The 15000-nt window shown below is 39.7% G+C and overlaps 2 protein-coding genes across 3 annotated transcripts in view; one reads left to right on the plus strand and one right to left on the minus strand.

Moving 5' to 3' along the window:
- Positions 1-7729: 7729 nt before the first annotated feature.
- On the plus strand, positions 7730-11738 carry LOC117534894. Its single transcript, XM_034199164.1, has 7 exons — positions 7730-7791; positions 8633-8896; positions 9002-9047; positions 9523-9614; positions 10221-10331; positions 10666-10938; positions 11258-11738. The coding sequence occupies exons 2-6, from the start codon at positions 8685-8687 to the stop codon at positions 10874-10876; spliced, it is 672 nt and encodes a 223-aa protein (XP_034055055.1). The 5' UTR covers positions 7730-7791; positions 8633-8684; the 3' UTR covers positions 10877-10938; positions 11258-11738.
- Positions 11739-12261: 523 nt separating this feature from the next.
- Positions 12262-15000, minus strand: part of LOC117534848 — a 4477-nt gene continuing 1738 nt past the window's right edge. For both annotated transcript variants that reach the window (XM_034199106.1, XM_034199098.1), the window contains exons 6-12: positions 14553-14750; positions 14220-14306; positions 13784-14043; positions 13426-13551; positions 13137-13277; positions 12821-12938; positions 12262-12615 (exon numbers count right to left, since the gene is read on the minus strand). In XM_034199106.1, the coding sequence (XP_034054997.1) occupies positions 12398-12615; positions 12821-12938; positions 13137-13277; positions 13426-13551; positions 13784-14043; positions 14220-14306; positions 14553-14750 (1148 nt within the window). In that variant the 3' untranslated portion in view covers positions 12262-12397. The remainder of the gene's footprint in view (positions 12616-12820; positions 12939-13136; positions 13278-13425; positions 13552-13783; positions 14044-14219; positions 14307-14552; positions 14751-15000) is intronic.

Below are 15000 nucleotides of genomic sequence, written 5' to 3' on the forward strand. Positions count from 1 at the left end.
AATATAAGATCTGTGGTAACACAAGCTGAGGAGATTTTCACATTTTGTTCAATAACAGAAAAATATATCAGTTAATATCCAACTGATGAACATCTGAAGCTTTTATGTTTCATTATAATCGCTTATAAGTGAATAAATAAGACGACTAAATGTCATCACGCCGATCATTAGCCGCCTTTAGCTTAGCGGTGGTGACATGAAGTCATGTGACTGTGATGTTGTTCCTTTAACGTTAGTAGTAGTGTATGTAGTGGCAATTTCTTGTATTACTTTATATGGTAAAACCAAATGATGATACTGAGAAATCGCTTGGTCAGCTCAACCTGTTGTATCCCACGGTAGCTTCCTACCAAGGTCGTACTTGAACAATGAGGCTCTTGTTTCTTATGAGAGCCTTGTAAGATAACAGTCAGGAGAAGGTGTTATCTCTTTCCTTTTACACAGCAACAGTCCTCTATAAATCACACACACACATTTGCCTCTGTGTCTACTCCTGCAAACGACTCTGTACTTTTCTGTACGACTCTGGACCTGTCAAGGAGTGAACTCAGAGGCATGAACTCAAATGCACAACTCAGACTCAGACTCAGGTGGTTTTCAAAAAATAAAGACTTTACTGGACTTTAACACAGTAACAAAACAGGAAACAAAACAAAATTACTCTTTCGAGGAAAAAACTAATAGCAATCATCAGGAGCATGAAACAGAATACGACCATGGAGCAGGCTTGAACATAGTCATGAATGAAAACGAACTGGCACTGGACAGGTGGGGACTAACACAATGTGTACACAAGGTGAGGGACACAGGTGAAAACAATCACGAACGCAGGAGACACATAGGGGCGGGGAGCAAGGAGTCCAGAAAACGAGAGGGAGAGTTACTATTCAAAATAAGACAGGGCACAGCACAAAGGGACATGACAAAACTAATATAAAGAATACACTTTCATGATTAGTTTCCGAGACATGACATGACCTGTACCATTCAAGCTTGGATAAAGCAAGGCAAGGCAAGGCAAGGCAAGGCAAGGCAAGGCAAGGCAAGGCAAGGCAAGGCAAGGCAAGGCAAGGCAAGGCAAGGCAAGGCAAGGCAAGGCAAGGCAAGGCAAGGCAAGGCAAGGCAAGGCAAGGCAAGGCAAGGCAAGGCAAGGCAAGTTTATTTATATAGCACTTTTCTGTACGCGACAATTCAAAGTGCTTTACAAAACAAATTAAAAGACTTTTTAGGAATAAATACAGTAAAAACACATTATATATAATGGCATTTTACAACAGGCATTACAAAGCAAAGATAATAAAATAATAAAAAATAAACACCACAGGTAAACAATACATGTTTAAAAGGCATACTGTAGTTCGAATATGTTTTTAGTCTCGATTTAAAAATAGTAAGCGTTTCTGCGGACGTGCATGATTTGGGTAGTTTGTTCCAGAGTGATAAAGACAACTCTGTTTGCTTTCACCAGTTTATTATTGATTACTCTCATTGTATCTTTACAGTATTGACAAGGTTAAAATATCCACGACAGACGTCTTCTTTACAAAAAAATGATCACGTTGTGTTAATATGTGGAGATTATCCTGCTGAACAAAACGTGTGAGAATCATAAATTGCTACACTTCTTATTTTGTTCAATATTCCAAAATCCAGCATCCATCTTGCGATGCTAACTTCCGGGTTGGCCTACAAAAATAATCACTGCACTTCTATTACATGTAACGTGATTATGCAATCAGGAGAATACAAGATTACACTGCTCTTTTAGATGATAAATCATTGTTACGGAAGACATTTTTTAAAGTAACCCTCCCCGCCCTGTTGGCGATTTCTCTTCTATCTCACACTTCCTGTTTCCTCTCTCACATCGATTTCTCTCCTCTGCTCTTTTGCCCTCATCTCTTTATCTCCACTCGCTCCTTGTCATGAATGTCATCTCCTCCTCTTCCTCTCAGTGACCCGTATGTCTTCTCCTTTTTCTCTCTGTCCTAGTGTAGAGCTCGGAGGCAGAAAGACAAACATCCGAGTCATAGGTAGGCGCGGGAAAGGAGGGATGGATTGTTATTACAATTATCTCATTAGAGATATGGAGATCACCAGGGAAGCTGCTAAAAGGAGCTCGAAGGCCTGATGAGGGTCCCTGAGGAAACCTAGTGTGTGTGTGTGTGTGTGTGTGTGTGTGTGTGTGTGTGTGTGTGTGTGTGTGTGTGTGTGTGTGTGTGTGTGTGTGTGTCTGTGTGTGTGTGTGTGTGTGTGTGTGTGTGAGAGAGACAGACATAGACAAAGAGAAAGAGGATGTGCAGAAAGGCTCCACAGGGACCGTTTCAGTACTCACGGAGATAATGGCTTCAGCCACTAAATCAAACGTTCTCATTCACATTCACTCACACACTTAAATGTAATGGGCTCTAATGGCACGTGGCCTAATCAAAGCTTCACTTCTGCTGAAAACGACACAGCAAAGTGCAATGCAGGACGCCTCAAATTTAGAATCTTTAGAATTATTGTAGCGCACTTAACCTGCAACATTGTGTACGTTGTTTGAAGGCACCAAGCTGTGAAAACCATTTCCTTTTTTTTTGTATTGTTGAGAATTAGTTTGAGAATGAGCCTAACATTGACCTCTATAATAAAGACTAAAACACAAGGGGAACACTAGCTCAGCTCTGTCCAACAAGCTGTGGACACAACACTTGGTCAAGTCTTTTAGCTCATTTTTTGATCTCCAGCTACTTTTTAGCAGCTCATATCTTCATTAGCTGGTTGTTGAATTTTGCTTTGTTGATTACTGACCGTTCACATTTGTGGTTTTGATTGAAATATACTTTAACAGCTATTGAATAAATTGCCATGAAATTCTGTTCAGACATGCCCTTAGGATCAATCATAATGTTTAGGATGATGTCTTAACCCTTCTTAAGCACCAATGTCAACATTATTTATCTTGAATTTTAATTAAAGACCAAATAATGCCTCAGTTGTACTTTGTGTTTTGTGCTTATTAGCCTGCTAAACTAACACCTTGAACATGGTAAAAAATGTGCATGTTAGCATTGTTGAAGGCGTCAGATAAATAGCATTTAGCTCAAGTTTAGCCGTACAGGGACTCTAGCAATATCTGTATACTGGTTTTGTTTAGTTGTTATTCCTACAATTCTTCAGCAGTATTATTATTTGTTTCCTAATTGACCACCACAGGACAAAATAAACTGGTTGGCGGTGTTATCTGTGTGTCAGGGGAAGAGGACCTGGCCTCAAGCCCTGCTGCAGATTAGAAACAGATTGGTCCTATCGCTTCACTGTGAAATACTGCAGCTGAGGACAGAAAAAGAAATACAGCAAACACACACAGAGGACACACACACGAATGCTCGTCTGTGTAATTGAAATGGGCTGGCTGTTTCTTAGCAACCTTTAATGACAACAGCCATAAGATGGAGACGATGATAATGAGAGACACGGAGCGAGGGAGAGGAGTAATTGAACTCTGAGGGTCTCTGAGCTTGTGATTTTTCTAAGGATGTGTGTGTGAGATTGTGTGTGTACAATAAAGACCATTTGAACATTAAAGCATGAAAACATCTCACTGTAGAGGCACAAAAGACACATTTGAACCTAATCTTCAAATTACCATAATATAGCCCACTTAAGAAATGTTTATGATTTGAGTTTAGGATATGTTTAAGCTTGGTAGGATAAAAAGGGCTCAAGAAAATGTGTTGCAGTCAATAGTTAACCCTTTTACTAGAGTATGAACTGGATGTGTTTACATGCACTTGGTTGTATGATTGAATATATGTATGTGTGTGTGTTTGTGTGTCACACAGACAGAGGTAAACACAGCGAGAGAGGCTGAGCTACTCCTATGTCGTCATGTAATTCCAGCGCAGAACGGATCACAGCCAACATAACAATAGTGTGGATTTACAGCGAGTGCTTTCCAAGTGCTCAAGGCGCTTTCCAGTTTTCACGGCTACTTAGAGCGCAAGCGTGCAAGTGTGTGTGCAAGTGTGTGTGCAAGTGTGTGTACAAGTGTGTGTGCAAGTGTGTGTATAGAACTGCGTTTATTTTATGCACATCCTGGGAGAGAGAAAGAAACAGAGCTGTGTTGCCGGCAGACATAAAAACAACACAACTGTATATGTGTGTGTGTGTGTGTGTGTGTGTGTGTGTGTGTGTGTGTGTGTGTGTGTGTGTGTGTGTCTGTGTGTGTGTGTCTGAAAGCTCACTAATTAACATAAAATATCTAGAGTTTTTTTAATCTGTAAACAACCAACATGCCATGCTAATTAGCTAGCTTTTGATGTGCTGGAAGGTGGATATTTTTACTTTCAGGGCCAGACTAGGGGCGGTTTACGAGACAATGGCCCTCTGGGTTCAGACATGACCCATCATATCTCCTACATATAGAAGCAAGACATGTGTGACTCAGTTTTACTACAAATAGACTCAGAAGGACACACTTAACACTTTCAAAGAGAGACAAAATGGCTATAAGATGCATATTATAACTTCAAAGAGACTCAGAATGACTGCAAAGAGATGCAAAGCCACTACTAAAAGAGATACCAACCATGAGGAAACAAAACAACTACAGAGACTACCAGTATTGTGGTTGTTTTACTCGTCCTTTTGTATCTCTTTGAAGACATTTTGTGTCTCTCAAGACATAATGGCTGTCTTTGTAGTCAAACTGAGTCGATTTCCAGTCCTTTTGTGTCTCTTTGTGGGTTTCTTTATGTCTCTGTATGGTCATTTTGTGTCAGTTTGTTTATTCTGAGTCTCTTTGTAGTTATTCTGTGTCTGTAGTCATTTTTGATTCATTTTGAGTCCCTTTTTATTTGCTTTGTGGTTGTTTTGTATCTCTGTGTGTCTTCCAGGTCTCTTTGTAGTCTTCTTCCAATGTTTCTTTTTCACCATATTGCGTCTTCTCCTGCTTGAGAAGTGTCTCTCTGACTGACATTTTGTAGGTGAATCTTTATTTATTTATATATTTATTTGACAGGGACAGTGCACATTGATTGACATTTCTGTAAATGCGCCAGAGTTAGCCAACAGGCTATTTTTCGTCTGTAGTCCCTGGACAGATGTTAAAAGTCATCCATCCATGAGCCATGCTAGCTTTCCCCCGTCAGTATTCTTCAGTATTAATGCTAAGCCAAGATAAGATAACCAAATTTGCTCTAACATTATATCTGGGATCAGGATTGTTGACATCCTCGTCATAGGCGGATTTTGCTGAAATATGTTACAGCATTACTACGTCTAAAGCTGTTCCAATACAAATATTTCGTATGTCAATATTTTAATAGATGTAATATAATGATTGTTACAATACAAATCTGAATAATATCATGTTTTGTTTGAAATAATTTTATTTTTGAGCAGTCGCATGTTGTGACGTGTGTGTGTGACGTATGAGGTTAAGGACACAAGTTTCCTCGCTTTTTTTTTTGCATACAAGTGATTCAGCTATTGTATTACAATAATTAGCAGTAATGGCTATGCGGCGATTTTTAAAACGTTTAAGGCGTCTACTTCTGCACTAAGTAGGACACTGGTTCATAATATTGTAGCGTGTTCAAGTAACCAAGGGATATAGTAGTTATCAAATAAGTATAAGATGTGCACAGTTATGATGCTGTTGGGGGGAGAGACCGCCCCTTCCATATGAGTGTGTGTGTACGGCGGGCATGAGGCGTGCATGACGGGACGAGTTGTGTTCGTATGTGGAAAAGTCATACTCAGTGCGGTGAACGCTGGCTTTATTGCTACTGTATCCGTAGCACCCCACGCAATAGTTGGGACTGTGTACTGACGTCAGTAAAAAAGGTTTGCCCCCCCAAGCGCAAATGTCAAACTCCGCCTATGATCCTCGTGGATTCATCTTCTTATTACAGACACATGCATTTCCTAACATTCGGTCTATATGCTGTAAAATGTATTATCTCTTCGATTTACACACGGCATCTATTGCACGTCTGTCCGTCCTGGGAGAGGGATCCCTCCTCTGTTGCTCTCCCTGAGGTTTCTCCCATGTTTCCCTTTAAACTGTGGGTTTTCTCTGGAAGTGTTTCCTTGTACGATGTGAGGGTCTAAGGATAGAGGGTGTCGGTTTTTTTTTTTACTGATATTCTGCACAAACTGTGCTGTTGTATTTGCTGTAAAGTGTCCTTACTGTAAGGTAATTATGTACAGCACTTTGGCTCGACCAAAAATCGTTTTAAAAATGTGCTATATAAATAAAACCTGATTTGATTTGATTTGAATCTCGCTCTTGGTAAGAAACCACAAGCAGTATTTCCTCAATTCCTAAACCAAAGATGTTGCCAGGTTAGATAATTCTGCGTAATATGGACAAGCAGTGACTCATGTCTGACCTCTCTGTAGTGCTTCTCTCCACGTCAGGGGGAATACTTTTCCTTTCTATCTTGCCTTTGTCACATCTCAGCAGTCTTGATTCTCTCTCGCCTGATGTACCTGTTCCCACCTCCTCTGCACGCCTCTGCTTTTATTTCTCTCCAAATCCACTCGGCTACCTCTCACAGCGACAGAGTACACTCTGCTCTCTCACTACAGAAAAACCCTGCAGTGTGCTTGCCTTTGTGTGAACTAAATTTATATTTTTCCTTCCCCTGGAATCTCTTTTTTTCTTCCCTTGGTCTCTCTGTCTCTTAGGAAGTCTCTGCTTCTATTTCCTGAGACACTGCAGCTCTGTTCTTTCACTGTTTGAACTCTACACCTCATTTCATTTCATTTCAAACCTTTATTTAACCAGATTGGTCCCATTGAGATCATAGATCTCTTTTTCAAGGGAGACCTGCAGCAAATAGGTTCCACATGAAACATAAAACAATAAAGGACATTATACATTATATTTACAGGATACATTTACATAGTTATAGACATTTACAAGTGGCCATAGTATCAACGAGCATTTCATTTAGCCTAGCTTTAAAAACATGCAGAGGAATGAGATTGCTCAGTTTCAATTCTTGCTGAAGACTGTTCCAAGCAAGTGGAGCTGTGCACATAAGGACACCTGTTCTTTCTCTTTCACCACCGTCCTCTTCCTCCATCTGTCCTCATCCCTCGCTCCCTCTTCCTCTGTGTTTACACCTGTCTCTTTCCTTTCATCCCTCCTCTTCCTCACCTGCCTGCTTCACACATAATTACCGTCTCCTTTCCTTTCCTCCAGGTGCCTATTCCTATCTCCCTGTAACCGTGTGATAGGATTAAGGCTCCGTCTGTCTCTCTGTCTTTGCATTTTTGTATTTCTTTTGTATGGGCTCAGAACAGTCTCATAATACACACATGCACACAGAAGGATTCACACTTGTATTTCATGATCCGCAAAAGGATTCAAACTTGTATTTCCGGATCCACACTTGTGTTTTTCAATGCATACACAAATGTGTTCCGTTTCATATACATGTAAATAAAATCCAAACACAGAAAAAAGTTTTACATGTGTATTTTTGATCCACACATATTAGTTTTCCGTTTAAAACCGCTGCACCTTCAAACACAAACAGCTTTCTGTGCACGGATCGCTGTGCATTCGTGTGTGGGTTTTTTTTGAGACTCCCCTGACGCTCACCCGATTCGTACTTGTAATTTCTCTCATCTATAGCCAATCAGATGTCTCCTCCAGTCTAAGCCAATCACATGAGCGCGCCCCCACGTGGGTAGGATTTCTTGCGTTCGTGACGTAGCGCTTCATTTACGCTTTTTGCGCAGTCCGGACTCCGGAGCTGACAGGTCAACTTCAACATGGCGTCTAGCACAAGTGTAAGTTATACGTGTCTCGGCGTGAATGATTAAATATGTTTTAGGTATGAATTATTGTTATGTTAGTGATGTGTTAGCATGGAAGTAATATGGGTGGCATGTAATGCTAGTGTTTGCTGGCAAGTTAGCTATATTATGCTAATAGACTACCTAGGATTATAACCTTACATAGCTAACATTAGCCAAACATTTCTTTAACTTCTTTCATTCTGTTGCTTTGTTTTTTAGGGACAATTTAGACAGAATTAATCCAAAATTTGCTGCTCAAATTATTATTCAAAAATATATTCCATTGTGTTTAATGATGGGGTGGAATTGAACATTAAGAGATGATGTTAAATAGGATTAACCAGTGTTGGTAAACAAACGGTCGAACGTTGAGCACTGTTGGTCATATTTTATCTATCTTTTCTATTATTTTCCCCCCAGGAATCAGTAAAGCGTGAAATCCTTCAGAGACTTCAAGATCGACTGACATACATCTTGGATAGGACACCTGTTGATCTCGAAGGGCTACAGTTTGCGTGCCGTCAGGCTTTTGTTATATTGAGTGCACTGGGTGACATTGTTGATTTAGGGAATAATATACAGTCTGCACTTGCAGACCTGAATAGCCTTATCCAACAAGAGAGAGATAATCAACAGATATTTGTGACCCTTGAGTTGCAAAAATGTTGTGGACGTGGGCGTCCACGATTGAATGTGTCAGTAGAGGCTCTGACACATCTGGTGGAACTGGGACTGCCATCGAGTTGCATCGCCAGACTCCTGGGTGTGTCTAGAGAGCAACGCTATTTAGGCGGATGACCGAAAATGACATTTCTATATCTGCTTCATATAGTGGCTGCACTGATGACGAATTGGATTCATTGATCACCACAATAAAAAGTGCAATGCCAGATGCTGGCTACCGTGTAGTCCGAGGTGCTCTACTTGCGAAGGGACACAGAGTGCAATGGGAACGGGTGTATGCATCCATGCATCGTGTGGACAGTGTTGGTGTGCTCGCCAGGATGACCCGGATGGGATGTGTGGTGAGGAGAACATACACAGTTCCTTACCCTAAGTACATGGTGCACATTGACACCAACCACAAGCTCATCAGGTTTGTCTGCATGCTGTCTGTATGTAATCTGTTCATTTTATTATTTTTAATGTCTAGTTGTATATATCTTGTGTATGTAATCATATCATTGTCTATCATTGACAGGTACAACTTTGTTATCTTTGGGGGAATAGATGGCTATTCAAGGAAGGTAAGACTATTCTATTGTCAAGAACCAACAACTGCAAAATGTTGCCGAACATCATGTGATGGTTTTACTTTTCTAAGCTTCAGTTTATTTTCTGTACCAACAGGTGGTGATCTTTAGGTACACAATCTAACCTATAGTTAATTACATATCGCCTCTTACCAAACAGACGATATGGACTTCTAAAGTCACCTTATATTTGAAGTGATTCAGATCAAACAATATGCATTTACTTATTTACTTAATTTCAAAATAAATACTTTGAAGAACTTGTGAAATAATTAAAACACTTATACTAGTAACCGCACAATATATGTCAAGAAGCTTGCCTGAGCTATCATGATATTCTGTTATACATTGAATAATTCTGTTGTGCGTTGTTCTCTTAATGCTGCACATTGTCATTTGACAGATGCTTCAAGTTAAACTGATTCATCAAGGTACTAATATGTTGTTTTATGTGTACTTGTATGTGTAGATTATGTACTTGAAGATAGCAGACAACAACCGGGCTGACACCCACTTGTGTTTCTTCAATGAAGCTGTGAACGAGCACGGGTTTCCTCTGAGGTATTCACATTATTTCATATGTAATCATTAGTGTAATTGCGGACCTTTCCATCAAATTTAGATGTTCCCCTCCAATGGCTGCATCAGTGACGACCACTTTACTTTTGATGGGACTCATTCATTGCAAATATTGTCGTGCTTTACTGTTAGTTCAAAGAGGCAATCTGAACATATAAGTTAAAACAATTGCCATTATAAACGGTACTTTTCTAGGTCACAAAAGTGCTGTCGGACACAGCCATATCAATTGTTAATTCTATGTGAGCCCCTCACATATGACAATATATAAGCGACATGTCAAATTTTTCTATCCCTCAGCTGAGATTCATGTACTGTACAGAAATATGAAAATATAATCTATTCACAAGCTGATGTGAACCATCCCTCATTCAGGTGTGGAAGATAACTCGAGGTTTAATAAAGTGAAAGAGAACTCTTAAGGGTTACAGTTAAGGACCTGTCCAGATATATCAAATATGTATGTCCAGAGAGAGCCATTTGTGATCACATTATGGATGTAGATCATTATGGAATTGTACCCCTCGTTTTTTGGACCTTCAAATACGTAGATTTTAACTATGCATAATTATTTGATTTATTTTCCAGAGTGAGAGGAGATCATGGTGGAGAAAATGTGGGAGTAGCACAATTAATGTTCTCAGTTCGTGGAACTAACAGTAACAGCTTCATTGCAGGGAAAAGCGTACACAATCAACGGTGAGTTAAACCTAATTTTGTAAGCTTATGAGCATATTTCTTCTTCTTAATATTCCCTTTAACAAACCTTCATAAGCACATGTTGAGACCATTCCTTCACAAAGAAGAAAATGACAATTTTCACAGAAATTTACCAGCCACGCAAACATTTGAAAACTCACTTAATGTTATGTTTGTACTCTCCTGTCAAGTCAGTTGATTTTTTTTAAATAAATGCAATTTTCAGTTAGAGACATTGCCATTGATTCAATGACTAGGAAACTTTAAATTGTTCATAGTGAACAGTTTGAATTTTCTTTTAAGTTTAACATTTTTTTGTGTTTTCTTCTCACAGAATTGAACGCCTCTGGCGTGATGTGTTCATGAGTGTTACGGTGTCTTTTACAACACCCTGCACTCTCTTGAGGAACAACACCTGCTTGACATCAGTAACGTCCTGCACATCTTCTGCTGCCACTACGTTTTCTTGCCACGCATCCAAGCCAACCTGGATGTGTTCAGTGAGGCCTGGGCCAACCATCCCATCAGGACAGAGCAACATCTGACACCCAATCAGTTGTGGCAGGTGGGCCAGCACCTGAATCCTGTTGCAGATCCTGAGCCTGAGGTAAATTATGAATTTTCAAAACCATCACTATCTCTTGTTTATTATCAATCAATAAAAACCCAAACAGTATAATGAGTTATCTGATTCATAAACTAACTCCCGTTCTTGGATTAAAAGAACCTCTGCTGGGAGCAAGCAAGAACACTTTTCTATAATATTACACTATTACCTTAACATTATTCCACAATCACTCCATTTTTTATTATTATAGAACAATTGCATACCCTCTTTATTTCGCCTGATCACATATTTTGTAATAAGAAGCAGTAATGGCACAGTGCTTGCTTTAATATTTGTACACTCACTTTGTCTTTTTTAGGGTTCACTCATACCAGAGATTCAATGGGAAGAGAGTGGATACACAAATGAGCATCATACCGGGGTCAATGTCCCTACGCTGAACTTCCCTCTCTCAGACCTTGAAATTATGCAACTGCAAGACAACATTGATCCATTGGAAGAATCTGAATGTTTCGGAGTGGACATATATCTCAATACTGTCCAATACATTGAGAATTTAATTGAGCACCGATAGTTGTTACATTTAACAACTATAGTATGATTTGTGTCATGATTTCAGTTATTTGGCAATGATGGAAAGTTAATCATTTTATATTTACATAGCTTATGCTTGATTAAGTTAATCTCAATTGCATGATTAGACATTTTTCTTTTGACTTATAAATTAATGGAAGTGTTTTTAGAGATGCATTTTCAGTCAGGATCAAAAACCGTTTCAGAGCAACAGAATTACATTCATTTTACACTCTGTACAAAATAAAAACATTGTAAAAGAACTATTCGGAGTGTAATGCTTTACTGTTCAAGGGATTGGGCATTGTTACGGCCCGTCCACACAGCGGTGTGCGTTGAAGCTTCCAACGCTTCTGCCCATTCACTTTGAATGGGGTGACGTCACTTTTAGCCGAACTGCATTTTGGAAAGCGACGTAGAGCGTTGCTCGCTTCAAAAGTTGAGCAATGTTCAACTTTTGGCGACTCGGCAGAAGCGTCAGCCAATGAAATCCCATTTATGCAAATCTGCCATTACAAGCGCTAGCCAATCAAACCGTGTGTATGCTGGGAGAGACTACGCAGGTCATTTCCTCATATTCAAAAAAATGGAGGGAAAATTCATTATTTTATATCCAGTTTACTTCGTTTTAACATTGCTATTGCTTTGTATGTCGGGGGCGGGAGATTCATGTGATTGGTTGTTGGTCGCAAAAAATCCCCAAGCTTCAGACACGCCCAACTCCAAGCGTCAACGCACGCTGCTGTGTGGACGCTCCGTTAAAGTGTAACAATGATAATGGACAAACAGTCTTTTTCCAAATGTCCTTTATTTATAAAACACGGTAGGTGTACCAACTGTAACCCTGTATCTCACACAGTGTATTGAATAGAGAGGCAAACCCTTCTCCAGAAAAATACAAAACAAACTGAGAGTCAGTGTGTAGCTACACAAGCCCAAAGCCTGAACTGATGGAACTGAGGGCCATCATCAAGTCCTGGTGGAACTTCTCATAAGTTTGGTAGTGGCTTGGGAGCTTCAATTTTAGGAAGCAGGTGAGAGCCACTGGGTATTTTGAAGTAACAACCTCAACTTCAAGGTTTGTTGTGAGCAGCTCCCACCCGACCCAGAACTTCAAGAGGTCACGCAGCACCTTCGGAGATGCTATGGGAGAGAATTTGTTATGTATGCGATACCTCAAATTGCATTATATCAAAACTTAAATTTGAGCAGTAAAACTTGCAGGAATATCAACGGTTAACCCATGCATAGATTTGTATTTGTACACCGATGTGTGTATATTATTTTTCATCAGAACTGCCATCTCTTCAGCTGCACTACAGCTTTAGCAGTCATTAATTAGTGTTACCTTCCTCTATGAATTGCCTCAAAAATCCAGTGACGAGACCGACTTTCTCCAATGGAACGGCCTCGTCCTCGTCGCTGTCACTTTTGGGCTGTGGCCAGTGGATGTTCTGGATCACAGTCTATAGGGGATCAAATACAAACGTGTTCTTTGCTAAGATTGAAGCTCATGTTATATGCTACAGAATTATCTTAACATTGTAAAGCATTGATTTAAGATCTACACACCAGTTTAAGAGCCCCACAAATGAAATTGCATGATAGTGTTTGCAAACAAATCCCATGAATAACATAAAACCAATAAAGAAAATGGTACTTACCTGTGAGTTCAGCTCATCATTTTTCTCTCTTGGAAATAATATGGGGTGGACATCTGGCCTATTTGAAACAAGCGGCCAGATTCCCGTTTCTTTAAGGCCTTTGCGAATCTGCTTGATAGGCTGCCTAACACGGTGAAGTACCTACAAGTAAAAGGAACAATCAAACTGAGGCACTAATGGAAAAACACCACAGTAGCAGATACAGGAGGACTTACAAAGCAAACCTACTAATTACCTAAACATTGTATTGTATTGTTTAAATAAAAATGGTACAATATAAAATGATTACTGCATGGGAAAGAAGTTCCTGGAACAGCCAGTCATGATTGGTGGAGGTTGGAACAGGGAGGTCCCAGGACAGGCAAAGATCAGTCACACTGGTGGTTTCTTGAGCAGTAAGTTGTGTATTCTTGAGCTAAAACAGGAGAAAAGAGGACATCATTTAAATGCATGCAAAAGTGGACAAAAAGCCTAAATCTGGAAAAATCAAAATGGGACACAAAAAAGCATTGGAAATCATTTCTAGCTAAACAGCCCAGCCTTGACGCATGAATGGAATCTTTTTCATAATGCACAAGATGACAAGTGTATGTTAGCATTGTGGTGCAGTGGTGTATGACATGTCACTTTTTAACTAGGACACTCACAAAACCAATTGTTTCACGGTGGTCAAGATCAGGACAGTCCAGCAGGGTAAGCGCTGATGCTGCAGTATCCGTGCTCCCACCAGTCAACAGAGTCACTACAGGCACACTTAGTCCTGAGAAACCAAAACCACCATGCAGGAAGGAATGGCCTATCATCCGACCTGCCATCTCAAACAGGTTGCTTTCCCGAAGCACAGCAGCTGCGGAGGGAACCCGATGTTCCATTTCGCCTTCAAAAAGGCTTGTAAGAGCTGCACAGCCTTAAGAAAAAAGGAGAAATAGTTTAGACACCATGTATTGCTATAACGTAATTTTTAGGTCAAGCTATATTGAGTGTTGGTTCAACTGTGAATATGCATGTTGTAATCTTTGTTGGTTTATTAAGATTTAGCTGCAAGTGGTTATTTCAATTGAAAGACAAATGGGGACATCCCACCTACATTTATACTGAAGCCGGTCTTCAGTTTCTGCATGGCCATTGACAAAACGTGTCGGTTGACACCTTGGCCGACTGCTGCATCCCCTTGAAAAGACGACCTCATTTAGAAAAGTACAACCAACAAGATGATATTCAACATACACTTACCAAGAGACAACATGAATCATCCTTCAAGCTTTCAATACAATAAATGTAACTAGTTCTTTCTTCCCTGGTCTAAGGGACATGAACTTAATCCTCAACATGCAAGTAAAAACAAACAAAAAGGCAAAATTCGACCCAGATGACAACCTATAATGAAACATGAGAAGTTACACTTTTTATTAATACCTCTCAGCCTGCACTTCAATGGAGCTGCCCAGTTAACATTGTTCATTTTAAAGAATGAAATCAATGAACTGTCTGTTTCTTCTTCTGCGTCAAACAAGTCGATTGACAGAAAGAGGCGTGGACATTCATAGTTACGTTCCAGCAGTTCCTCTCTGAACAACTGACATGCCTTCCGGGGGTCCACTTCATTGGCCCATGCTGAAATGTAATTTGAAGGGAAAAAAAGTGGTTGGTACAATAAACTTCATAATATATCAGCTTCAATTGTAAAATAGTACTTCATTTATTGTCTCATTTAGTAAGCCCTGTATTTTAAAGCAATATATTAAAAGGTAGTAACTTGAAATCAATTATCCTTTCCATATTACTGGATCAAACATGTAACAACATTCATTTTGGTTATCATTGCTATTTAAGTGTTTGTGAGTAGTCACTGTTTCAAACTACA

This window comes from Gymnodraco acuticeps, unplaced genomic scaffold, assembly GCF_902827175.1.
Source record: "Gymnodraco acuticeps unplaced genomic scaffold, fGymAcu1.1, whole genome shotgun sequence".
Lineage (NCBI taxonomy): Eukaryota > Metazoa > Chordata > Actinopteri > Perciformes > Bathydraconidae > Gymnodraco > Gymnodraco acuticeps.

Excerpts from the sequence above, each read along its gene's own strand:
- LOC117534894 (XM_034199164.1), top strand. The coding sequence starts at position 8,685 with ATGCCAGATGCTGGCTACCGTGTAGTCCGAGGTGCTCTACTTGCGAAG. Across the intron at positions 8,897-9,001 it reads ACCAACCACAAGCTCATCAG|GTACAACTTTGTTATCTTTG; the intron begins GTTTGTCTGCAT and ends TATCATTGACAG. Across the intron at positions 10,332-10,665 it reads AAAAGCGTACACAATCAACG|AATTGAACGCCTCTGGCGTG; the intron begins GTGAGTTAAACC and ends TTCTTCTCACAG.